This window comes from Oncorhynchus mykiss, chromosome 17 (genome assembly GCF_057628025.1).
Source record: "Oncorhynchus mykiss isolate SJ-2025 chromosome 17, ASM5762802v1, whole genome shotgun sequence".
Lineage (NCBI taxonomy): Eukaryota > Metazoa > Chordata > Actinopteri > Salmoniformes > Salmonidae > Oncorhynchus > Oncorhynchus mykiss.
The window spans coordinates 18,997,437-19,024,145 of NC_143038.1; the positions used below are offsets into that span (position 1 = coordinate 18,997,437).

The window sequence follows — 26,709 nt, forward strand, 5'->3', positions numbered from 1 at the left end:
TCTTGCTTAGGTCACTCATAGGAACACAGTATTTATTTGAAGGCAGTCAAGGCAACAGCTCATCATTCTCCTCAGCATTGTGCATTGTGCTCTAAATAACTCAAACTGGCTAGTTTGCCTGTTTGTAAAGAGAAGGACGGGCTGTACGCTGACCTGCTACTCAGATTGGATATAGCGAAGCAGTCTCTTCACTCACTTCATATTTCACCCCAAGCTGTCTAGTACACTCGTTTCATATTGACCCGACTTCTCATCGCATGTTTCGGTCTGATCATTTAGTTTACTGCCACGTCCTGTTAGCCTGCTAGTATGATAAATCAATAGGCGAGGAGATTTGCTAGCAAGCTATCAATGTGCATAATATCTAACAAGCAAAGTGAGAATAAGGTATTTTTTTTTACATCAACAACTAACCTTCAATTCATTGCATTTTCATATCTTATCAAAATGATGAAAAAAGTATATATTTCACTAACAGATTTTTTTCAAATATAATTTTTCTAATGATCTTTATCAGAGAAAATGGTGTATTGTCCCATACAATAACCTGTGCTCTAAATGATTTGTTCCTAAAATATACCAGGATTCTGATTGGCTGGCCTCATCTCGATAGCTTGTGGAGTTCCTCGTTGTACACAGTGGCTAGCTAAGGGTTGTGCATTAGGTGACGCTCTATAGCTCCCAGGAGGGCCATCACAGCTGTGGGAGGATGTGGATGTGTTCTTCTTACGGAGAAGTGGAGTAGCATAGCGGGATACTCCATCCACTGGAGTCTTGGCCTCTAGCACCTCCACTGCAGCTTTGCTTAGAGCGGGTCACCTTCTAATTTCTGTATGAGAGTGTGTCGAGCTGCCACAGTGTCTCAACATTCTGGTGGGAGTTATTTGAGAGGGAGAGAGGAATGTAGTGAGCAGGCATAAGATCTCACCTGACAGATGCTGTAGGAAGCTTATGAATCCCTGCACAGCCCAGCCCAGCCCAGCTGTGTGCACACAAATACTCAGTATTGCCACTTCCACACTGCCAGATTGTAGTCTCTGCCCAGTCAGTCCATGGTTCTAGCTGTTTGATCCTTTTGTGCCTGGTTTCCCTTGCCTGATGCTGTTTTCCTATCCGCTACAGTTCTGCCCGCTTTGACTCTGGTCCCTTTCTCCAGTCTGACTTCTCCTCAGTCCTGCTACTCTGTCCTGGATTCCCCACTCTACGCTCCCTTGGATTCCCCTTACCCTGTCCCCACACCTCTCGCTCCAGCCTCAGCCTCAGCACCTGGTTTCCAGCAACCCGCCCGAGCTTCCCCTGGCCGGCAATCAATCTTCCCCCCCGTGTTTCAATAAATACCTTGGTTACCTTGGTCATCCCAGTCTCCTTGTCTGAGTCTGCTCTTGGGTTCAACTGTTCCGCTCCGCGTGACAACTGTAGGTCTGTCTGCTGCCTTTTTGTTGACACAGCCTAAATGGCAATCACCAAACGAGAGGACTAATGTGGATTAAATCAACTAGTGTATGCTGGCAAAAGGCTGCATTCTACAACAGGGATGGGAGTGATCAAATTTTGTTGACACATAAAACAGTTCTACTATGCTGCTCTTTTTACAGTTTTATACACTGAGCAGAGAAAGGTTTTCTCTCTCCATTCAGCCACTCAGCGTCTCTTTAAAACATGCATCCAATCCCCTTGATCCCTTACATAACTAGACCAATCATATGATTACATTACGTGTGCCGTGGTTCAGTGCTGTGGCAAGACAGGAAAATGATTGAGTTTCCGCTCGTGATGTTAAACTGCAGGCGCAGATGCTCTGATTTCAAAACCATTTGGAGCATATTTGAAAAGTTAACACGCTGACTATACAATGGACCAATTAGAAAAATGAAAGCAGTACTTTTCAATGCGTGTGATATAAGAGATGTGCCGTGAGATTAGGGTCAAATGCATGTGTCTTGCGACCAATGTGTGAGAGTTGGCAGCTCTGCATTGGGGCATGCAACGCTGAATGTGTGTTTTCGACATCAGCCAACTAACTAGCTAGCTAGCTAGCTAACATTGGACACTAGCGATAGCTAGCAAGTGATCTCGTCAGCTGTTTAGACAAACAACCAAAGTTAAACTAACTAGTTAATTCAGGAATGTGTCCATTATGAAGACCCGCACAGATTTTTTTAATCCTGAATTGGTGTTCTGGCTAGCCAGCTAATGAAAAATTATGCAAATCATGTTTTTTAATCTGTTTTCTATCAGGGAATAAACAGGGCAATTCATGCTTTGGCAGGAGACAGCAATCCTTTACGTGGGACCACAAAAAAATATTAAGTACTTAGGAAGCTTAAGTGACAACGAACAACAAATATATATAAAGATAACTTTATTCCATTACTCAACAATATGAAAGCAGATCTAATTAAATGGAATAATCTTCCCATAAATCCTACAGGTAGCATAAACCTCTTTAGAATGGCATGGTCGTTAGTCGAGGTAATTGAGGTAATATGTACATGTAGGTGTTAGTTATTAAAGTGACTATGCATAGATGATAACAACAGAGAGTAGCAGTGGTGTAAAAGGGGGAGGGCAATGCAAATATTCTGGGAATAAATTTTATTAGATGTTCAGGAGTCTTATGGCTTGTGGGTAGAAGTTGTTTAGAAGCCTCTTGGACCTAGACGCTCCGGTACAGCTTGTCGTGTGGTAGCAGAGAGAACAGTCTATGACTAGGGTAGATGGAGTCTTTGACAATTTGTGACTGTTCTACATCTGACCACCCCAACAAATCCACAGATGATGCAATTTCTATTGCACTCCACACTGCCCTTTCCCACCTGGACAAAAGGAACATCTACGTGAGAATGCTGTTCATTGACTACAGCTCAACGTTCAACACCGTTGTGCCCTCCAAGAGCATCACTAAGCTAAGGACCCTAGGATTAAACACCTCCCTCTGCAACTCAATCCTGGACTTTCTGACGGGCCGCCCCCAGGTGGTGAGGGTAGGCAACAACATAACCGCCATGCTGATCCTCTGTGCTTAGTCCCCTGCTGTACTCCCTGTTCACCCACGACTGCGTGGCCGCCCATGACTCGAATACCATAATTAAGTTTGCAGACAACATGCCGGTGGTAAGCTTGATCACCGACAATGATGAGACTACAGGGGGGAGGTCAGAGACCTGGCAGTGTGGTGCCAGGACAGCAACTTCAACGTCAGCAAGACAAAGGAGCTGATAATGGACTACAGGAAACAGAGGGCCGAGCACACCCCCATCCACATCGACCAGACTGTTGTGGAACAGGTCAAGAGCTTGTCCACATCACTAAGGAACTATCATGGTCCACACACATCAACACAGTCGCAAAGAGAGTAGGAGAATGCCTCTTCCCCCTCAGGAGACTGTTCTACATCTGCACCATTGAGAGAATCTTGACTGGCTGCATCGCCGCTTAGTATGGAAACTGCTTGGCATCCAACCACAAGGTGCTACAGAGGGTAGTGCGTATGACCCAGTACATCACTTGGGATGAGCTCCCTGCCATCCAGGACCTCTATAGCAGGCGTGTTAGAGGAAGGCCCTAAATATTGTCGGAGTCAATTCACCCAAGTCATAAACAGTTCTCTCGGCTACCGCATGGCAAGTCTGGAACCAACAGGACCATGAACAGCTTCTACCCCCAAGCTATAACATGGCTAAATAGTTAGTTAAATATTTAACCAAAGCTACCCGGAATATCTTTATCGACCCTTTTTGCACTAATCGCTTCTGACTCATCGCATACGATGTTGTGACTGATTATTATCTATCCCGTTGCCTAGTCACTTTATCCCTACCTATATGTACATATCAGTGGCGGTCGGTGATGTTTAAGATGATGGAGGACGTTTGTTTTTCCATGAGCATGGCCTTATTTCTATTACAGCATGTTGGATGACTGTCATTCATATTCTATTCACCCAGTTCAATGTAACAGCGATAGGTTAAGGCTACTACATGATAATAAAATTGTCCTTTTACCCATAATGAGGTTGCTACAACCTAGCCTATGTATGAAAGTTTACAACGTAGGTGCACACAGGTGGAGAGAAATTTCTAAGGCGATAGACAGTGACACCTGGACAGTGACAGATTCAATACCGCCTTGCACACTCTTGCCTGCATCTAGCTGATCTAGGGTGTAATTAATTTGTCCAACAGTTGCAAACAAGTTTCTATTGGACAAATTCAGGTATGTTTAATCCCATTTCGCTTGCTTCTGTTTAAGAAATGTTTTTCAACAGAATTGGTGGAATGAATACACCCCTGATCACGCGTAAACACAGTTCACGTTATATTCCTTCTCACATCTATGCACTCTCCTCTCAACCTTTCCCACATCAGCTGTATGTTACCGTGCAAAAAAACCTTTCGTGGCCAAATCATATCATAGACGCTACACACAGCCTACAGTGTTGTTACTATATTAGCTAAAGTAACATCATAGTATACATAGCTAATAGAACGAATGCGTTAGTAAACCCTCTACAAGATGGCACCGACAGAGAGGGCTGCCTCGCTTCTAGTCCTTAAGAAACTTTGAAGTGTTTCGTTTTTTATGGATTTTTCTGTTAGCCCAGAAAATCTTAAGTGTTATTATATACAGCCGGTAAGAACTATTGGATATAAGAGCGACGTCAACTTACCAGCACTACGGCCAGGAATGCGACATTCCCGAAGCAGATCCGTTGTTCAAACCACCCAAGGCATTCAAACTGATTCCAGAGGCTGACCCAAAACAACGTTGCGGCAGAAGAGGTAGAAGAGGTAGAAGCGGCCTTCTGGTCAGACTTCAGAGGTGCGCACACCACCCACCGCTTCTGAGTATATTACTCGCTTACGTCCAGTCCCTAGATAACAAGGTAGACGAAATTAGGGCAATGGTTGCTTTCCAGAGAGACATCAGGGATTGTAGCATACTCTGTTTCACGGAAACATGGCTCTCTGTGGCTATGCTGTCGGAGTCGGTACAGCAATCGGGATTCTTTGTGCGTCGCACCGACAGAAATAAACATCTCTCTGGGAAGAAGAAGGGCGGGGGTGTATGTTTCATGATTAACGACTCATGGTGTAATTGTAACAACATACAGGAACTCAAGTCCTTTTGTTCACCTGACCTAGAATTCCTCACAATAAAATGCCAACCGTATTATCTCCCAAGAGAATTCTTGTCGGTTATTGTCACAGTCGTGTATATCCCCCCTCAAGCCGATACCACTACGGCCCTCAAGGAACTTCACTGGACTCTATGCAAACTGGAAACCATATATCCTGAGGCTGCATTTATTGTAGCTGGGGATTTTACAAAGCAAATTTGAGAACAAGGCTACCTAAATTCAATCAGAATATTGATTGTAGTACCCGGGCTGGCAAAACACTGGATCACTGCTACTCTAACTTCCGCAATGCATACAAGGCCCTCCCCCGCCCTCCTTTCGGCAAATCTGCGCACAACTCCATTGCTTCTCTCCTCCTATAGGTGGAGACTCAAACAGGATGTACAGTACCTCTGACAAGGAATATTCAACGCTGGTCTGACCAATCGGAATCCACGCTTCAAGATTGTTTTGATCACGCGTACTGGGAAATGTTCCGGGTAGCTTCAGAGAATAATATTGATGTATACGCTGATTCGGTGAGTGAGTTTATAAGGAAGTGGATAGGAGATGTTGTACTCACTGTGACTATTAAAACCTACCCTAACCAGAAACCGTGGATAGATGGCGGCATTCGAGCAAAACTGAAAGTTCGAACCACCACATTTAACCATGGAAATGTGACCGGGAATATGGCTGAATAGAAACAGTGTAGTTATTCCCTCCGCAAGGCAATCAAACAAGCAAAATGTCAGTCATGGACAACAAAAAGAAAACCAACCACGTCATAGACACCAACGTCTTGCTTCCAGACAAACTAAACACCACCTTATTTGCCCACTTTGAGGATAATACAGTGCCACCAATGCGGCCCGCTACCAAGGACTGTGGGCTCTCCTTCTCTGTGGCCGACGTGAGTGAGACATTTAAACGTGTTTACCCTCGCAAGGCTGCCGGCCCAGACGGCATCCCTAGCTGCGTCCTCAGAGCATGCGTAGACCAGCTGGCTGGTGTATTATTCAATCTCTCCCTATCCTAGTCTGCTGTCCCCATATGCTTCAAGATGGCTACCATTGTTCCTGTACCCAAGAAGGCAAAGGTAACTGAACTGAATTACTATCGCCCCGTAGCACTCACTTCTTTCATCATGAAGTGCTTTGTGAGAGTAGTCAAGGATCATATAACCTCCACCTTACCTGTCACCTTAGACCCACTGCAATTTGCATACCGCCCCAATAGGCCCACAGGCGATGCAATCGCCATCACACTGCACACTGCCATATCCCATCTTGACAAGAAGAATACCTATGTAAGAATGCTGTTCATTGACTAGAGCTCAGCATTCAACACCATAGTACCCTCCAAGCTCATCATTAAGCTTGAGGCACTTTGTCTCAACCCCGCCCTGTGCAATTGGGTTCTGGACTTCCTGACGGGCCGCCCCCCAGGTGGTGAAGTTAGGAAACAATTTCTCCACTTTGTTGACCCTCAACACTAGGGTCCCACAAGGGTACATGCTCATCCCCCTCCTGTACTCCCTGTTCACCCATCACTGCATGGCCATGCATGCCTCCAACTCAATCATCAAGTTTGCAGAAAACACAACAGTAGTAGGCTTGATCATCAACAATGACGAGACAGCCTACAGGGAGGAGGTGAGGGCACTCGGAGTGTGGTGTCAGGAAAACAATCTCTCACTCAACGTCAACAAAAAAAATTATTGTGGACTTCAGTAAACAGAAGTGGGAGCATCCCCCTATCCACATGGATGGGACAGCAGTGGAGAAAGTGGAAAGTTTTAAGTTCCACGGTGTACACATCACAGACAAACTGAAATGGTACACCCACACAGACAGTGCGGTGAACAATTCGCAACAGCGCCTCTTCAACCTCAGGAGGCTGAAGAAATTTGACCTGTCACCCAAAACCCTCACAAACTTTTACAGATGCACAATTGAGAGCATCCTGTCGGGCTGTATCACCGCCTGGTACAGCAACTGCACCACCTACAACCGCAGGGCTCTCCAGAGGGTGGTGCGGTCTGCACAACGCATCACCGGGGGTAAAGTACCTGCCCTCCAGGACACCGACAGCACCAGAAGTCACAGGAAGGCCAAAAAGATCATCAAGGACAACAACTACCCAAGCCACTGCCTGTTCACCCCTCTATCATCCAGAAAGGGAGGTTAGTACAAGTACATCAAAGCTGGGGCCGAGAGACTGAAAAATAGCTTCTATCGCAAGGCCATCAAACTGTTAAACAGCCATCACTAACAAAGAGCGGCTACTGTCTACATACATTCTTGAAATCATTGGCCTACTTACTTGTTAGATATTGCTACACTGTCGGAACTACAAGCACAAGCATTTTGCCACACTCCCAATCTTCTAACCATGTGTATGTGACCAATACAATTTGATTTGATTTGATTCAATCATGCAGCAACATTACAGTGTACAGTCAGTAAGCAGTTACACCTGCGGGCCCCGGTGGCAATAAATTCGTAAAAACAAAAGCTTACCTTGACTTGGAAGAGTTTTAGTGTTGTGTTGGATAGTCAAAGCCAGCAAGCTAATATAGCATCCCTCTGATTGAGTAGGCTAAACTAGCTAGCTGCATTTGGTAGCTACGTAAGTGAAACTGAAAGAAATTGAAGAAATTAATTTGTTCAAAGTTGTTACTATTGTCTTTCTCTCTCTTTGAGTTAACTACTCACCACATTTTCTGCACTGCAGTGCTAGCTAGCAGTAGTGTATGCTATCTGTGCTAGATTAATTCTCTGATCCTTTGATTGGGTGATCAACATGTCAGTTAATGCTTCAAGAGCTCTGATAGGTTGGAGGACTTCCTCTGGAAGTTGTCATAATTACTGTGTAAGTCTATGGAAGGCGGTGAGAACCATGAGCCATGAAGGCAATGTACCCAGAGAAGGACGGAAGCTAGCTGTCCTCCGGCTACACCATGGTGCTACCGTACAGAGTGCTGTTGAGGCTACTATATACCTTCAATGAAATCCAAGATGGCGTGGCAGTAGGGCATTTGTATTTGTCTTTGTCTTATCCCGTGTCTTATCCCTTGAAAATAGCCGGTCTGTCATATAAATCTTGATCTCACTTTCTATCTATGAACTAAATATATTTTCCTGCAACCCACCTCACCCAATGTGGTCCTTATAACTGGAACTTCCATCAGGAGCTAACTAGCTACGAGTCTTTGTTATCCACGGCTAGCGGTCTTCACCTTTTTCTCAGTCATCTGCCCGCCTTAGCTCAGACAACACCTGCCAGTCTGCACAGCGCGATATCTACCCAGAGCAAATCAGACTGCTTCTCTCTACCATATCACCAAATTCCTGCCGCTCTGGATCATGACACCAGATCATTGCAGCTAGCTAGCTGGCCACTGTTAGCTAACGCCTCTGTCCCGAAGCAAGCACCAGCTAGCCTTGAGCTGGCTTCGAGTTAGGCCCATATACCAGCTAATTCTAGGTCTACAATACCTCCTTTGCCAATTGGTCTGGACCCTTTATTGTTGACATGGAGCCCCGTCGATCCATCATGACTGGACTGTCGATGTGATTGCCGATGTGGTCTCAACAGGCTTTTCTGTTATGATGTTGCCGAAGAGCCATCTACTAGCCCCAGCCCGATAGCTTTTCTGAACGCTGTGTCCCCTGCTCGCCTAGCATAATAGTGACTACCGAACGGCACCATGACTCACCTATTGCTGCTCTTTTGACCCTATGATCACTCGACTACTCAGCTGATGCCCCTGGACTGTTTCAATAACACGGTACCTCATTTTGTTTACCTATCGGCCCCAGCCTCGAACTCAGGTTCTGTATGTACCTAACTGACCCGCTGTGTCCATTCATCGCAATTTACCCGTTGTTGTCTTAGCTCTCCTGATCAACACCTGTGATTGCTTTATGCCTCTCTCTAATGTAAATATACCTTGTCTACTGCTGTCTTGGCTAGCTCTTATTGTTTTTCACTGTAGATCCCTCTGTCCCACTCAAAATGCCTTAGATAGCTCTTTTTTCCCACCCCACACACATGCAGAGACCTCACCTGGCATAACTGGTGCCTCCGGAGACGAAACCTCTCTCAACATCACTCAACGCCTAGATTTACGTACTTTACCACTGTACTCGCAAACTACCATACCCTTGTCTGTACATTATGCTTTGAATCTATTCTACCACAGAAATCTGCTCCTTTTATTCTCTGTCCCCAATGCACTAGACGACCAGTTCTTATAGCCTTTAGCCGTACCCTTATCCTACTCCTCCTCTGTTCCTCTGGTGATGTAGAGGTTAACCCAGGCCCTGTAGCTCCCCAGTTCCACTCTTATTCCTTAGGCACTTTCATTTGTTGACTTCTGTAACCGTAAAAGCCTTGGATTCTTGCATGTTAACATTAGAAGCGTCCTCCATAAGTTTGTTTTAATCACTACTTTAGCACTCTGCCATCCCTGATGTGCTAGCCGTGTCTGAATCCTGGCTTAGGAAGGCCACCAAAAATTCTGAAATTTCTATCCCCAACTACAACATTTTCCGCCAAGATAGAACTGCTAAAGTGGGTGGAGTTGCAATCTACTGCACAGATAGCCTGCAGAGTTCTGTCATGCTATCCAGGTCTGTGCCCAAACAGTTCGAGCTTCTACTTTTAAAAATCCACCTTTCCAGAAATAAGTCTCTCACTGTTACCGCTTGTTATAGACCCCCCTTAGCCCCCAGCTGTGCTCTGGACACCATATGTGAATTAAATGCCCCCCATTTATCTTCAGAGTTTGTACTGTTAGATTACCTAAACTGGGATATGCTTAACACCCCAGCCATCCTACAATCTAAGCTAGATGCCCTCAATCTCACACAAATCATCATGGAACCTACATGGTACAACCCTAAACCCGTAAACAAGGGTACCCTCATAGATATCATCCTTACAAACCTTCCTTCTAAAAACACCTCTGCTGTCTTCAACCAGGATCTCAGCGATCACTGCCTCATTGCCTGCATCCGTAATGGGTCCGAAGTCAAACGACCACCCCTCATCACTGTCAAACGCTCCCTAAAACACTACAGCGAGCAGGCCTTTATAATTGACCTGGCCTGGGTATCCTGGAAAGATATTGACCTCATTCCATCAGTAGAGGATGCCTGGTTATTCTTTAAAAGTGCTTTCCTCGCCATGTTAAATAAGCATGCCCCATTCAAAAAATGTAGAACTAAGAACTGATATAGTCCTTGGTTCACTCCAGACTTGACAACCCTTGACAAGCACAAAAACATCCTGTGGTCTACTGCATTAGCATTGAATAGCCCTCGCGATATGCAACTTTTCAGGGAAGTCAGGAACCAATACACACAGGAAGTTAGGAAAGCAAAGGCTAGCTTTTTCAAACAAAAATTTGCATCCTGTAGCACAAACTCCAAAAGGTTTTGCGAACACTGTAAACTCCATTGAGAATAAGAGCACCCCCTCCCAGCTGCCCACTGCACTGAGGATAGAAAGCACTGTCACCACCGATAAATCTATGATAATTGAGAATTTCAATAAGCATTTTTATACGGCTGGCCATGCTTTCCACCTGGCTACCCCTACCCCGGTCAACAGCTCTGCAACCCCCACAGCAACTTGCCCAAGCCTCCCCCATTTCTCCTTCACCCAAATCCAGAAAGCTGATGTTCTGAAAGAGCTGCAAAATCTGGACAGCTACAAATCAGCTAGGCTAGACAATCTGAATCCTCTCTTTTTTCACAGAAATTGTTGCAACCCTTATTACTAGCCTGTTCAACCTCTCTTTTGTATCGTCTGAGATCCCTAATGATTGGAAAGCTGCCGCGGTCATCCCCCTCTTCAAAGGGGGAGACACTCTAGACCCAAGCTGTTACAGACCTATATCTATCCTACCCTGCCTTTCTAAAGTTTTCAAAAGCCAAGTTAACGAACAGATCACCAACCATTTCGAATCCCACCGTACCTTCTCGCCATGCAATCTGGTTTCCATGTTGGTCATGGGTGCACCTCAGCCACGCTCAAGGTCCTAAACGATATCATAACCGCCATTGATAAAAGACAATACTGTGCAGCCGTCTTCATCGACCTGGCCAAGGCTTTCGACTGTCAATCACCGCATTCTTATCGGCAGACTCAACAGCCTTGGTTTCTCAAATGACTGCCTCGCCTGGTTCACCAACTACTTCTCAGATAGAGTTCAGTGTGTCAAATCGGAGGGCCTGTTGTCCGGATCTCTGGCAGTCTCTATGTGGGTGCAACTCGGTTCAATTCTTGGGCAGACTATTTTCTCTGTATACATCAATGATGTCGTTCTTGCTGATGGTGATTCTCTGATCCACCTCTACGCAGAGGACACCATTCTGTATACTTCTGGCCCTTCTTTGGACACTGTGTTAACAAACCTTCAGACAAGCTTCAATGCCATACAACACTCCTTCCGTGGCTCTTAAATGCAAGTAAAACTAAATGCATGCTCTTCAACCTATCGCTGCTCGCACCCTTTCTGACTGAGAATATGGGGACAACTACAAATACCTAGGTGTCTGGTTAGACTGTAAACCCTCCTTCCAGACTCACATTAAGCATCTCCAATCCAAAATGTAATCTAGAACTGGCTTCCTATTTCGCAACAAAGCATCCTTCACTCATGCTGCCAAACATACCCTCGTAAAATGAACTATGCTACTGATCCTTGACTTCGGCGATGTCATTTACAAAATAGCCTCCAACACTCTACTCAGCAAATTGGATGTAGTCTATCACAGTGCCATCCGTTTTGTCACCAAAGCCCCAAATATTACCCACTACTGCGACCTGTATGCTCTCGTTGGCTGGCCCTCGCTTCACATTCGTCGCCAAACCCACTGGCTCCAGGGCATCTATAAGTCTTTGTTAGGTACAACCCCGGCTTATCTCAGCTCACTGGTCACCATAGCAGCACCCACCCGTAGCACGCGCTCCAGCAGGTATATTTCACTGGTCATCCCCAAAGCCAACTCTTCCTTTGGCCGCCTTTCCTTCCAGTTCTCTGCTGCCAATGACCGGAACTAATTGCAAAAATCTTATATCTCCCTCACTAACTTTAAGCATCGGCTGTTAGAGCAGCTTACTGATCTTTGCACCTGTACACAGCCCATCTGTAAATAGCCCACCCAACTACCTCATCCCCATATTGTTATTTATGTTTTGCTCCTTTGCACCCCAGTATCTTTGCACCCCGGCACATTCATTTTCTGCACATCTATCACTCCAGGGTTTACTTGCTAAATTGTAATTATTTCGAAACTATGACCTACTTATTGCCTTACCTACCTAATCTTACTACATTTACACACACTGTATATTGATTATTTTTATTGTGTTATTGACTGAACATTTGTTTATCCCATGTGTAACTCTCGCACTGCTTTGCTTTATCTTGGCCAGGTCGCAGTTGTGAATGAGATCTTGCTCTCAACTAGCCTACCTGGTTAATAAATAAAGGTGAAATAAAAAAAATGTTAAAATATTTGAAAAACAGTGTTTTTATAAATTCTTTAGTGAAGTGAATACGTTTAGTTTTATCTAAAAAGGCAAACATTTAATGTTTTACCATTTTTATGAAAGCCACAGAGGAGGATAGTCCTCCCCTTCCAACTCTGAGGAGCCTCCACTTATTACGTTGCTATTTTCATCTGCATGCGCACCTGCGCTTCATCATTAGGCACACCTGGACTCCATCACTTCATTGATTACCTCCCCTATATCTGTCACCTCCTTAGTTCCATTCCCCAGGCAGTATTGACTGTGTGTTTCATGTCTATACGCTACTCGTGGTTGTTATAGTGTTCCGTTTATTATTAAACTCACCTCCTGCACTTGCTTTCTGACCCTCAGCATATACGTTACACTCGTGTTATTGTTTTTCAATGTTTCTACTATATATATTTTTTCTCAACATTGTTGGGAAGGGCCTGTAAGTAAGCATTTGACTGTTAGTCTACACCTGTTGTTTACAAAGCAATTGTATCAGGATAAAGGTAATACCCAGATGTAGACCGTGTCAAAGTAACAATGTTTATTACAGTAACAGGGGCAAAGGTACAGAACAGTAGGCAGGCTCAGGGTCAGGTCAGGCAGAGGTCGGTAATCCAGAGGTGGGGCAAAGGTACAGGATGGCAGGCATGATCAGGGATAGGCAGATTGGCCAGGCGGGCTCAGGGTCAGAACAGGCAATGGTCAAAACCAGGAGGATGAGAAAGAGAGACGGCAAAAGCAGAAGCTGATACAAAAATGCTGGTTGACTTGACAAACAAGATGAACTGGCAACCGACAAAAAGAGAACATAGGTATAAATGCACAGGGGATAATGGAGAAGATGGGTGACACCTGGAGGGGGTGGGGACAATCACAAGGACAGGTGAAACAGATCAGGGCGTGACAAATAACATTTATCTTTTATTTATGAATTAAAAAACAGGTTTGGAGAGCCTTACCACACAAAATATATTGATGAATCAAAAATACAATACAGATTCATTGGGAAAATTGCCATACTCAGTTTTCAACTCATGGTGATGTTAGAAGATTACTGTACATAGAATTATAATAGTGTACAATAGTTGGCTATACTCTCGTCTATTGCCTGCACTAACTATCCGCTTCAAACTGTTATGGCTTCGTCTGCGCTCTGCGCCATATAGATTTAATTAGCTTGCATGTCCGTGTTTTCTATGTTATCAACTGTTACTAATGATCCTCAGGAACACCCACATGGCTGTGATGGTGTTTACAGAGGAAGCAAATTAAGGTAAATGAAACAGTGTAATTAAATGCAATGATAATGTGTGGTTATTTAGGCCTGCTTTAGGTCGATACTGATAGTAGCTAATACACTACATGGACAAGAGTAAGTGGACACTCTTTCAAATGAGTGGATTTGGCTATTTCACCCACAACCATTTCTGATGGGTAAATACAATTTAACACACGGCCATGTAATCTCCATAGACAAACATTAGCAATATAATGGCCTAACTGAACAACTCAGTGACGTTCAACGTGGCACCGTCATAGGGTGCCACCTTTCCAATAAGTCAGTTCATCAAATTTCTGCCCTTCTAGAGCTTCCCCAGTCAACTGTAAGTGCTGTTATTGTGAAGTGCAACTGTTCAGGAGCAACAAAGGCTCAGCCACCAAGTGGTAGGCCACAGAAACTCACAGAACAGGGCTGCTGAACTGCGTAGCGTGTAAAAACTAATCTGTCCTCAGTTGCTATACTCATTACTGAGTTCCCAACTGCCTCTGGAACCAACGTCAGCACAATAACTGTTCGTCGTAAGCTTCATGAAATGTTTTCCATGGCCGAGGAGCCGTACACAAGACTAAGATCACCATGCGCAATCCCAAGAGTTGGCTGGAGTGGTGCAAAGCTCGCCACCATTGGACTCTGGAGTGTTCTCTGGAGTGATGGATCACGCTTCACCATCTGGCAGTCCGATGGACGAATCTGGGTTTAGCTGATGCCAGGGGAACACTATATGCCTCAATGCATACTGCAACTTTAAAGTTTGGTGGAGGGGGAATTATGGTCTGGGGCAATGACATTCTAGACGATTCTGTGCTTCCGACTTTGTGGCAAAAGTTTGGGAAAGGCCCTTTCCTGTTTCAGCATGACAATGCTCCCATGCACAGATCGAGGTCCATACAGGAATGGTTTGCCGAGATCGGTGTGGAAGAACTTGACTGGCCTGCTCAGAGCCCAGACCTCAACCCATCAAACACCTTCGGGATGAATTGGAACGCTGACCGCGAGCCAGGCCTAATCGCCCAACATCAGTGCCCGACCTCATTAATGCTTGTGGCTGAATGGAAGCAAGTCTCATTGCTGTTATAGCAGCAATGTGGGGACCAACTCCACATTAACGCCCATGATCTTGGAATGAGATGTTCGACGAGCATGTAGTGTATTTAACATGATTGAAATAGTTAACAGAGAAAGTCGGGGTAGCATATACAGTTGAAGTCGGAAGTTAACACACTTAGGTTGGAGTCGTTAAAACTCATTTTTCAACCATGACAAACTACAGTTTTGGCAAGTCGGTTACGACACCTACTTTGTGCACGACACAAGTAATTTTTCCAACAATTGTTTACAAACAGATTATTTCACTTATAATTCAATTATCACAATTCCAGTGGGTCCGAAGCTAACATACACTAAGTTGACTGTGCCTTTTAACAGCTTGGGAAATTCCATAAAACGATGTCATGGCTTCAGAAGCTTCTGATAGGCTAATTGCCATCATTTGAGTCAATTGGAGGTGTACCTGTGGATGTATTTCAAGGCCTACCTTCAAACGCACTACCTCTTTGCTTGACATCATGGGAAAATCAAAAGAAATCAGCCAAGACCTCAGAAAAAAAATGTAGACCTCCACAAGTCTGGTTCATCCTTGGGAGTAATTTCCAAATGCCTGAAGGTATCACGTTCATCTGTACAAACAATAGTATGCAAGTATAAACAACATGGGACCACACAGCCGTCATACGCATTCTGTCTCCTAGAGATGAACGTACTTTTGGTGCGGAAAGTGCAAATCAATCCCAGAACAACAGCAAAGGACCTTGTGAAGATCCTGGAGGAAACAGGTACAAAGTATCTATATCCACAGTAAAACGAGTCCTATATCGACATAACCTGAAAGGCTGTTCAGCAAGGAAGTTAGCACTGCTCCTAAATCGCCACAAAAAAGCTAGACTACGGTTTGAAACTGCACATGGGGGGCAAAGATCATACTTTTTGGAGAAATGTCCTCTGGTCTGATGAAACAAAAATAATGACCATTGTTATGTTTGGAGGAAAAAGGGGGAGATGGCAGCACGGGGGTGGCAGCATCATGTTGTGGGGGTGCTTTGCTGCAGGAGGGACTGGTGCACTTCACAAAATAGATGGCATCATGAGGAAAGAAAATTATGTGGATATATTGAAGAAACATCTCAAGACATCAGTCAGGAAGTTAAAGTTTGGTTGCAAATGGGTCTTCCAAATGAACAATGACCCCAAGCATACTTCCAAAGTTGTGGCAAAATGGCTTAAGGACAACAATGTCAAGGTATTGGAGTGGCCATCACAAAGTCCCGACTTCAATCCTATAGACAATTTGTGGGCAGAACTGAAGAAGCGTGTGCGAGCAAGAAGGCCTACAAACCTGACTCAGTTACACCAGCTCTGTCAGGAGGAATGGGCCAAAATTCACCCAACTTATTGTGGGAAGCTTGTGGAAGGCTACCAGGAACATTTGACCCAAGTTAAACAATTTAAAGGCAATGCTACCAAATACGAATTGAGTGCCTGTAAACTTCTGAACCACTGGGAATAAATGAATGAAATAAAAGCTGAAATAAATCATTGTCTCTACTATTATTCTGACATTTCACATTCTTAAAATAAAGTGGTGATCCTAACTACCCTAAGACAGTGAATTTTTATTATGGTTACATTTCAGAAATTGTGAAAAGCTGAGTTTTTAAATGTTGTATGTAGGTGTATGTAAACTTCTGACTTCAACTGTATGTATACAGTGTATATATTAACAAACAGTATAGTTAGCAATACAAAATATACACACCAATACAATTGACAGATAATTTAAAGGTCACTTAAAAATGACAGTGAGGGCCTCCCGGGTGGCGCAGTGGTTAAGGGCGCTGTACTGCAGCGCCAGCTGTGCCATCAGAGTCCCTGGGTTCGTGCCCAGGCTCTGTCGTAACCGGCCACGACCGGGAGGTCCGTGGGGCGACGCACAATTGTCCTAGTGTCGTCCGGGTTAGGGAGGGATTGGTAGGGATATCCTTGTCTCAGCGACTCTAGTGGCAGGCCGGGCACAGTGCGCGCTAGCCAAGGTTGCCAGGTCTGACACATTGGGTTGGATGTGTGCTGTGTTAAGAAGCAGTACGGCTGGTTGGGTTGTGTATCGGAGGACGCATGACATTCAGCCTTCGTCTCTCCCGTACGGGAGTTGTAGCAATGAGACAAGATAGTAGCTACTACAACAATTGGATACCATGAAAAAGGGGTAAAATTATTTTTAAAAAATGACAGTGAGTGCAGATTATAATAATTTGATTCAACATTGCAATATAGAAATTAAAAGCACATAATACATTTGTCTCTGAAAACTAATTTTAATTTTGCTATTTTGCACTGATCCGCGGCCGAGACCATGTCTTTCAATGTAGACCGTGCTTACAGGATGCTTTGCGCACAGAGATCTTGTCAGCTTCTGTGACAAAGTTCCTTGCTCTATAATGTTTGAGGAGCTGTCGCCAAGCGCCACTGCGGCTCAACAACTCTTGGTTACCTTTTAAGAAAGGAAGAAATTACATTTTAAAATGCCACTAGTTTAGATTAGGCTTACTCTAATGATCTTAACACTAAGCCCTGGATGAAAAGTCTTGCTCACCGATAATGCACAGTCCCTCTTTGGCCCTGGTGATGCCCACATTGATCTGGTTGGGGTCGCCAACAAAGCCCACATGTTTAGACCTCCAGGCCCTGTCCGGCTCGATCTCGATGTCCTTGCTGAGTAATGAGCGCACAGTGGAGAGAATGACGTAGCGCCATTCACATCCTGCATTGGAGATCAGATTAAAGTTGACAAAAGGACAACGGGGGACAACCATAGCATCACATCCAAGATAGAACAGAGGGGAAAGTATGAACGAGAAAATTGTCACCTTGACTTTTTGTGATGGTGGTGACAGTGATTTTGTCCATTTTGTGTTCATGAAGTTCTTTCTTAAATTCAGACACCTGGGCGTTGTAGGGTGATAGAATTGCAATATTCTGTTGTTTTATTCGGGATTCTGTTACCAGTGCTTTGGCGAGACGGATCTGTGATGAGCAAAAAGAAAACCATAAATCATACCCTCATCCTTTTAGAAAAGTGACTCACCTGACTATACCAGTAGAGTGGCAAGATTTGAGCCGTATGTGTTGAAGTGTGAGTTATGTTTTAAGACAAAACAAAAAGGGTTCCTTACCACTACATCTCTCTCCGCCCTATTCGCTTTGGAGTTTTCAGTTCCCTTTTCTGTGCTCACAACCAGGCTGACCTCCTCTCCAATGACGTTCCCGAAAACAATGTGCTTCTGCTGGCTGTCAGCCTCAAGGACACTGCTTGAGTGACTCACTTCAGTCTTCAGTTTTCCTCCATAATATTCCTCCGATGGGAACTTGCATATATCTTCATGCTACAAAAAGTTAAACAATGGATAATACATTGTACTTTGTCATTGGAGGTCACATGTGCTGAATACAACCTGACAGTGAAAAGCTTAATTACAAGCCCTTAACCAATAATGCAGTTTTAAGAAAATTAAGTGTTAAGTAAAAAATAGATAAGTACATTTAAAAATATATAATTAAAGAGCAGCAGTAAAGTAACATTAGCGAGGCTATATACAGGGGGTACCGGTACAGAGTAAATGTTCGGGGGTACAGGTTAGTTGAGGTAATTGAGGTAATATGTACATGTAGGTAAAGTGTTAAAGTGACAATGAATAGATAATAAACAGAGAGGGGCAGCAGCGTAAAATGAAGGGGTGGGGGCAATGTAAATAGTCTAGGTAGCCATTTGATTAGCTGATCAGGATTCTTATGGCTTGGGAGTAGAAGCTGTTAAGAAGCCTTTTTGACCTACACTTGGCGCTCCGGTACCGCTTCCGTGCGGTAGCAGAGAGAATAGTCTATGACTAGGGTAACTGGAGTCTGACAATTTTTAGGGCCTTCCTTTGACACCGCCTGGTATAGAGGTCTTGGATGGAATTAAGCTTGGCCCCAGTGATGTACTGGGCCATACGCACTACCCTCTGTAGTTGGAGGCCGAGCAGTTGCCAAACCAGGCAGTGATTCAACCAGATGCTATTGATGGTGCAGCTGTAGAACTTTTGAGGATCTGAGGACCCATGCCAATTCTTTTCAGCCTCCTGAGGGGGAATAGGCTTTGTCGTGCCTGCTTCATGACGATCTTGGTGTGTTTGGACCATGATAGTTTGTTGGTGATGTGGACACCAAAAGCTTGAAGCTCTCAACCTGCTCCACTACAGCCCCGTCGATGAGAATGGGGGCGTGCTCGGTCCTCTTTTTCCTGTAGTCCATAATCATCTCCTTTGTCTTGATCATGTTGAGGGAGAGGTTGTTATCCTGTCACCACGCGGCCAGGTCTCTGACCTCCTCCCTATAGGCTGTTTCATCGTTTTCGGTGGTCAGGCCTACCACCGTTGTGTCATTGGCAAACTTAATGATGGTGTGGGAGTCGTGCCTGGCCATGCAGTCATGGGTGAACAAGGAGTACAGGAGGGGACTGAGCACGCACCCCTGGGGGGCCGCTGTGTTGAGGATCAGCGTGGCGGATGTGTTGTTACCTACTCTTACCACCCTGGGGCGGCCCTTCAGGAAGTCCAGGATCCAGTTGCAGAGGGAGGTGTTTAGTCCCAGGGTCCTTAGATTATTGTTGAGCTTTGAGGGCACTATGGTGTTGAACACTGAGCTGTAGTCAACAAATAGCATTCTCACGTATGTGTTACTTTTGTCCAGGTGGGAAAGGGCAGTGTGGAGTGCAATAGAGATTGCATCATCTGTGGATCTGTTGGGGAAGTATGCAAATTGGAGTGGGTCTAGTGTTTCTGGGATAATGGTGTTTGTGAACCATGACCAGCCGTTCAAAGCACTTCACGGCTACAGACGTGAGAGCTACGGGTTGGTAGTCATTTAGGCAGGTTAGCTTAGTGTTCTTGGGCACAGGGACTATGGTGGTCTGCTTGAAACATGTTGGTATTACAGACTCAGTCAGGGACAGGTTGAACATGTCAGTGAAGACACTTGCCAGTTGGTCAACGCATGCTGATATTAATCAACATGCATCTTAAAGCATATCTGTGCAGTCAAAGGCACAGGTTTATAAACATTTGTCGAATTAGATTATATGATGTGAATTAGGCTGTGATTCATAGCCCAAACATAGCCCAAACATTTCCGGACCTCTTACCATTCTGTACTGGGTATCCAGCATCACTGTCTGGGACCGGTACTCAAAGTAACGCTCAAACAGAGACTTTGACATCCCCAACTTCCTCAGAAGTTCATTCTTAACGATGGGACGTAGCTGTTTGTGGTCACCGAGCAACACAATCTAGGAAGTGAAAAGAGGTTATTTAGCCATCAATCTGCATCACTTGCAAATGTGGTGATGACCTTTAATAAACATATAGGATGGCTGGAATGGAATAAATGTAACACAGTCAAACATGTGGTTTCCATATTTCATGTGTTTGATACCGTTCCATCTGATCCATTCCAGACATTACAATGACCCCATCATACTATAGCTCCTCCCACCAGCCTCCTCTGCTTGGGATGCAGTTGAGAAAACAGGGTTGCTGTTAAGGTTTAGTTTAACAGATTCTGTGTCAATGCAGTCTTTATATGCCCAAACCCAATGCAAAAAAAAATATCTACATATTTTTTACGGAAATGCTCACAGTAACACATTCTTAAAATGTCATTTCATAACACTACACTTTTAGAAAAAAAAAGGTTCCAAAAAAGGCTTCTTCGGCTGTCCCCATAGGAGAACCCTTTTTGGTTCCAAGTAGGACCCGTTTGGGTTCCATGTAGAACCCTCTGTGCAAATGGTTGCACATGGAACCCAAAAGGGTTATACCTGCAACCAAAAGGGTTATTCAATACATAAATAGGCAGCATCACAAACATACAAAAATAATTTCAATCTCAGAACTACCTCCATACTTCCATTAATTTACATTCGTTACCTACAGATGAGTCCCTTGACACTTGTAGGGGTCGTAAAGCAAAATGGAGAGTCTCCCCTTTCCACAGTTGGTTTATATTAATTTATAGCCAAAACGGTTCGGACACTACAGACAGAAGTTGGCACATCAGTGCTACCAACTTCAGAGTCCCGTGGGGCATGCTTTTAGGGATGTCTCCTGGTGCTGATGTGACAGTTTCAGATATCACTAGCTTAAATTTACAGATTTTGATGGGGATTTTTTTGTTATTTATTAGATTGACACATGGGTGCATCAATTGACTCTTAAGGATTTTAAACCATCATACATGGAAATATCATTCTATAACAAAAAGTAAATGAATACATGGATTTCAACACACCTTTTCTGGTTTGTTGCTGACCAATGGGATGAGGGCCTGAGGTTCTGTTGCCATGGCACATTCATCAATAAGAATCTGGCGTGCACTGACAGTTTTAGTGAGGTTAGGAGAAGAGGCTGCTGTACAGGTGCACAGAATGACATCGTGCCTCTGCAGCTCATGCACACGAGCTTTATTCAGAAGACATTTGTAGCTAGAAGAAAAAACAAAAAATGTACGCACTTATATATGTACATCAGTCAGATGTGGGTTTATATATATGTTTTAATCAAAATTGCATTACAGGAAAATGTTATACTTACTCCTCAACTTCTTCTGCTGTCAACTCCTCTCCCTTTGATTCTATTGCTAGCTTTATTCTGTGGTCAAACTCTTTTATTTCCGTGGAATGTGGATTTTGTTCTTCCCGTATGCGATGATGCAAGGTAATATCTCTACAAATGGTACAGATATGGTAAAATACTGTGATATGTTGAGTTTGTGTAATGTGAACCATCTAACAAAAACATGCTGAGACACTGGTCAGACATGATAAAGCCAGCCCTACGATCAGATTATCAAAGACAAGACAGAGATTCCCTGAAAAAGTGGCCACAACTGCAGAGTGATGTGTGTATATTTTATACCGGAGTTCTGCCTTGGACCGCTCATGGCGAAGTGACCTGGGAGAGAGCTGAAGGACACTCCCTGGGTAAGGGTACTCCGCCATCTCCAGTTGTCGGCTGTACACCCTGAGGGGCTTCAACTTGTCTCCAAACTTCACCAGGCACTCTACAGAATGTTCAGAATGAATAGAATGTTCCCTACAGAACTTGGATCATGTTTAAGCTGTGGTTGTGTTATACATTATTTTGTGGAGACAATTTCAATTCAAGTATGAAGTAACTTGCCAGCAACCACATCGACAGACTTATTGGAAGGACCACAGCAGAGAATAACTTCTTTCTTGTCCTTGTCCTTCGGATTTTCAAATATCCTGGGGTTTTTGGAGTTCATCACAAGGAACCAGTACACAATGTAAACTCCTAAAACAGTCTTTCCAGTCCCTATGAAACAGGTGTGTATTTTTTACTCCAGTAAACACAGCAATGGGCAATAAAACAGCTTCAGGTATTCTGGTAGTAGTACTGTATTTCTTAACTTACCAGGTGGCCCTTGTATGATTGTGAAGTTGTTATTCAGAGCTTTCTCCACTGCATCAATTTGACTCTTATTCAGCTCTGGGAGACCCTCTGGTGCCTTTTCCCTCATGAGTTGGTACCGTGGTGGTACAACAGATTGCGGAGCTACAATCCCAAGCAAGACCACAAAACAATACTTTCAAGCGTATAGCTTAATTAAAAACAAGGTTGTTGTAAATTCCCACAGATGTAAAATGGGGTTACTTTACCTCCTTTTGGAATGTGTTGTCCTAGGGCTATTTTCTGAACAAGCTCATTTGCAGACACAATGTTGTTCACAGCCATTTCTTTACGTCTAGACAGTAGAAATGTTAACAACCATTCATTATGTATACTGAATTAATTATGGGAACATTATCTCCATCCAATAAAAATAGTAGATTTTTTTACATAATTATCTTATTTTAAAGAGTGCACTTAAAAATAAATCTTATTTTAAAATGTGAGTAGTACTTTATATTTGACTGCAGCAATTACCAGGTATTTACTAAAAATGGTAGTTACATTTGAAGCACCATTTTGAAGACTTAAATGAGACTTAAATAAGTACTGGAATTGTAAAATAAAGTGTTACGGTAATACATTTGTTCAATGACAATTGTTCAATCTCTTTTTTTGCATATTAATTTAATACTTGCACGTCTGTCAGAAGCTTTGGGATTATCTCAACCGTGTATGTTGTCTTTCTCTGGTAGACACACTCTGGAATGGTATCCATTGGCAAGTGGTTGATGTAGAAGTGCACTTTTCTGGCTTGATTTTGGTTGTTTTTTGGTTCTTCAAAGTTGGTTGTAACACCATGTGCCACCCATGTGTAATTCTTAGGGTCGACTACTTCCTCTGATTGGTCAGGGATTGAAGTCAGTTTCAATCCCCTTTTTCGGATGCACAGAAAGCACTTGCTAAGGTTGCATTCAATGGCCCATTCTTTAATGTATTTGAGTGGAAGTTCGAAACTTCCTTTCAGTCTGTTTTTCCCTTGCTTCAAGTTCAGCTTCAGGTCCTCAATTATTATGCTGTCACTTTCATCCACAGCATTGTCTGCAGACTCCATCTCGCAAAGTGGTCGCCAGATCTTCACATACTCTCTTGCGCTGCTATATTCACTCTTGGATGGACAGTCTGCACGTTTGGAAAAGCATGTGATAGGACTGTGGGCATGGTTTACACACAACTCAAATATCGGTTTGATGCACACCAACTGAACAGTGGGTGTCCAATAACCTTTTTTTCCTTCAGATGTCATTTGGACTTGAAGTGTGTCTCCCGGCTTCAAATGTAGAGTAAGATCAACATAGTGCTCCATTTCAATTTTTTCAGCTTGTCCATGTGCAGTTCTATGGGAGTCATTCCCAGCTTCAAGCAAATCCACCTTGGCATGTTTTGAGAGACTCTTTACATTTTCTGTTTGCTTTGTTGTGGCATCCAGTATGAGAGACCTTGCTATGTTCCATTTTTCATGGCCCATTGCATTAACAATGGCTTGCCAAGTCTTTTGTGGGAGCTTGATGCAGGCAGCTGAATTTTGCACCTTTTTTAGCTCTTCGTGAATTTTGGCAGTGTCAATTGAGTACACTCGTCTTCTCCATGTCAGAGTCATTTGGTTCTCATTTGAATCGTACAGTGGTTGATCCTTCGGTTGCAAATCTCTGTACCTAACAGGCAAACCCTCTGGAAAAGAGTGCCTGTCGAACGGAAAGGACAGCTTGAAACTGTCTCCTGCTGCTACACCAACAACAAATGCTAACTTCAGAAAATTTTGTTTCTTCATGTTGATGGCGAAAGATATCATCGCAGCCTTCTTTTCATACTCATTGGCCTTCTTGTAGCTGTCTTCAATCTTCTGACACAGAATGTCAATCTCTTGTGGAGAATATTGGACCGGAGTGCCGCTCAGGACTGAATGCAAAAGCCTTTGCAGGATAATATCCATGTAGCGACGTATGGGCGAGGATGCTTGTGTATATGACTCAAGTTTTAAGGAATAGTGCCCAACCTTTTCCTGGGATGAATTGGAACGGATGACGTAGGCTTCGTCAAGACACTTCCTAAACTCATATATCACTGGAAGGAGCAGGGGGTAGATGTCATCTGTACCAATCAGATCAATCATTGTGTCAGTGTCAACTTCCTCTTTCTTGGCAGCTGACAGGATCTCATTCCATATTGATGTTAGCACGTAGAAGCTTTTGCTCTCCATGGCCTCCTGGTCAAGTTGAATGTCATGGTCAAGGTTGTGCCTCAGATGTAAGGACAGTGGTATGATGTCTTTGTATTGCTCTTTCAAGTCTTCTAACATTTCAGGGTCAGGGCTTACTTGACATCGGAGTGGAGTGCAGAACATGGTTTCATTTGCATTGATCAAAAATTCAGACACAGAATGGTTGAACAGTACACTAAGCTCCTCAATCATCTGACTGGATCTCCTCTTCCCTGGCTTCTGGTGATCGTCCAATTGTCTATAGCTCCAATCCTTGCCAAGCCTGGCCTTCCTTTGGACTTTGGCAAAACGATATGCCACAGAAACACAGTCTTCTAAAGTATCAAACTTGGCCTCTTCTCCTGACCGCTTACTGATGATGTCCTCTGCCTCGTCATAAGACAACTTTCTATCGGACTTGATTTGCGAAAGCTGGAATTTCTTTTCAGTGATTTTGTGAGTTGCCTTGTCCACTTTTACCATTAACGAAACTACCTTTCGATCTATACCAGGCAGAAGACTGAAGTGGTAGATGCTAACTGATTTTGGGAACATGCAAACTGGTTCTTCTCTAGGGCTGTAAAATGTTGCACCATGTTTTTGTGCAGCATCATCCAACGAACCGCCAAGATTCACGAAACTTGCCACATCTGCTATGTGGACTCCAACCTCATAATGGCTTTCCATGTCAATGACACTGATTGCATCATCCAAGTCTAGGGATTTATTTTGGTCAACAGTGAAAGTAATAAACTTTCGGAGGTCCTTTCTGTTACTATTTTGGGTGTCTTTCCAGGAACATGGTTCAGCTAAAACATGGCTGGGAGGCAACGGTTGAACATTAAATTCTGCATCCAAAATCCTTAAGCCCTCCTCCAAAGATGATCCTATGGAAAGAATGTCTATCACCTTCCCCAACGGATAGGCATAGTTTCCTTTGTTTTCTGTTTTCGTTTTCCAGCAAAACACTTCCACCATAAATACATGATTGCATTTGATTTCTTCATCAAGTTGTTGATATCTGACAATCTCCCATTCTCCATCATTGTGCTTCCATATTGGAATTAAATTGTGGCTCTTCTTGCTGACCAAGGTACATATTTTGGTGGTGTTTGTGTTGAGTGGTACCATAATTTTTCTGAGGAATTGATATTCAGTCTTCGTTTTGGGTTTATGGTAATCTTCAACTTCAAGGGTACAAGCAAACACACGATGGGATTCAGCTGCCTTGATGGTGCCTAACACTTTTCCTTGTGGAATACCCTCACAAGGAACTACTTCGGCCACCACTTCATCACCACAGAAGGACTTGCCGAGGTTACCTCTTCCTTTGATGATAATGTGGTTAGTTGGGTTGTCAAATGGAATGATATAACCTGCATTATGTTTCTCCATGACCAATTCACCTCGCTTGTACACATTGGGCTGCTCTCTCAACAACTGCAACAAGGCATCTCTTTCAACTTTGGCACTATCGTATAGTCTCTTTCGTTCCAGTAGTGTGTAGTGTTCCCTGTTTTGCTCCTCTTGTAGTTCTTGGAGAATAGCATCAATGTTGTTCTCTGTATCGAACATAACTGACTGAGTGCTGCCCTCATCCAGGTATTCTGTCCTTTGGAATCTTGAGATTTCCTTGATATCGCCATCAATGAAGTCATTGGTAAGGTGTTTCGGTTCAGCACTTCCCTTGCTAATACAATGGTGAATGTAGCTTCTCCAGATTCTTGAGCACTTCCCAAAGTAGCAAAGCGCAGCAGCATCTCCAACCACAACAACCTGGGATTGAGCCCTAGTCATGGCTGTGTTCAGCATGCGAGCATCGTTGAAAAACTCCACACAATATGAGTCAGGAGCGTGAAGGCTGTCACGGGTTTGAACGGCAGTCATTACTATTGCTCTGAACTGTTTGCCTGTCAAGAAATAATGAAAGTGTTATATGGTTAACATAAACTAAATGAAGTCAACAAAAATATTACACAAAAAAATGTATTATGTTAACAAATCATGTGTT

General features: G+C 43.7%; 1 protein-coding gene across 3 annotated transcripts in view; it reads right to left on the bottom strand.

Annotated features, from left to right (window-relative positions):
* Positions 1-649: 649 nt before the first annotated feature.
* LOC110493911 (3'-5' exoribonuclease HELZ2) overlaps positions 650-26,709 on the bottom strand; it is a 48,982-nt gene continuing 22,922 nt past the window's right edge. For 2 of the 3 annotated variants that reach the window (XM_021568510.3, XM_036949904.2), the window contains 12 exons: positions 23,137-26,608; positions 22,708-22,793; positions 22,463-22,603; positions 22,208-22,363; positions 21,944-22,088; positions 21,620-21,751; positions 21,318-21,510; positions 20,173-20,316; positions 18,167-18,376; positions 17,861-18,017; positions 17,587-17,754; positions 13,185-17,484 (listed from right to left, as the gene is read on the bottom strand). In XM_021568510.3, the coding sequence (XP_021424185.3) occupies positions 17,354-17,484; positions 17,587-17,754; positions 17,861-18,017; positions 18,167-18,376; positions 20,173-20,316; positions 21,318-21,510; positions 21,620-21,751; positions 21,944-22,088; positions 22,208-22,363; positions 22,463-22,603; positions 22,708-22,793; positions 23,137-26,608 (5,135 nt within the window). In that variant the 3' untranslated portion in view covers positions 13,185-17,353. Of the gene's footprint in view, positions 1,450-4,669; positions 4,874-13,184; positions 17,485-17,586; positions 17,755-17,860; positions 18,018-18,166; positions 18,377-20,172; positions 20,317-21,317; positions 21,511-21,619; positions 21,752-21,943; positions 22,089-22,207; positions 22,364-22,462; positions 22,604-22,707; positions 22,794-23,136; positions 26,609-26,709 lie in introns of those variants that run through there. The other variant, XR_016487799.1, reaches the window with a different exon arrangement.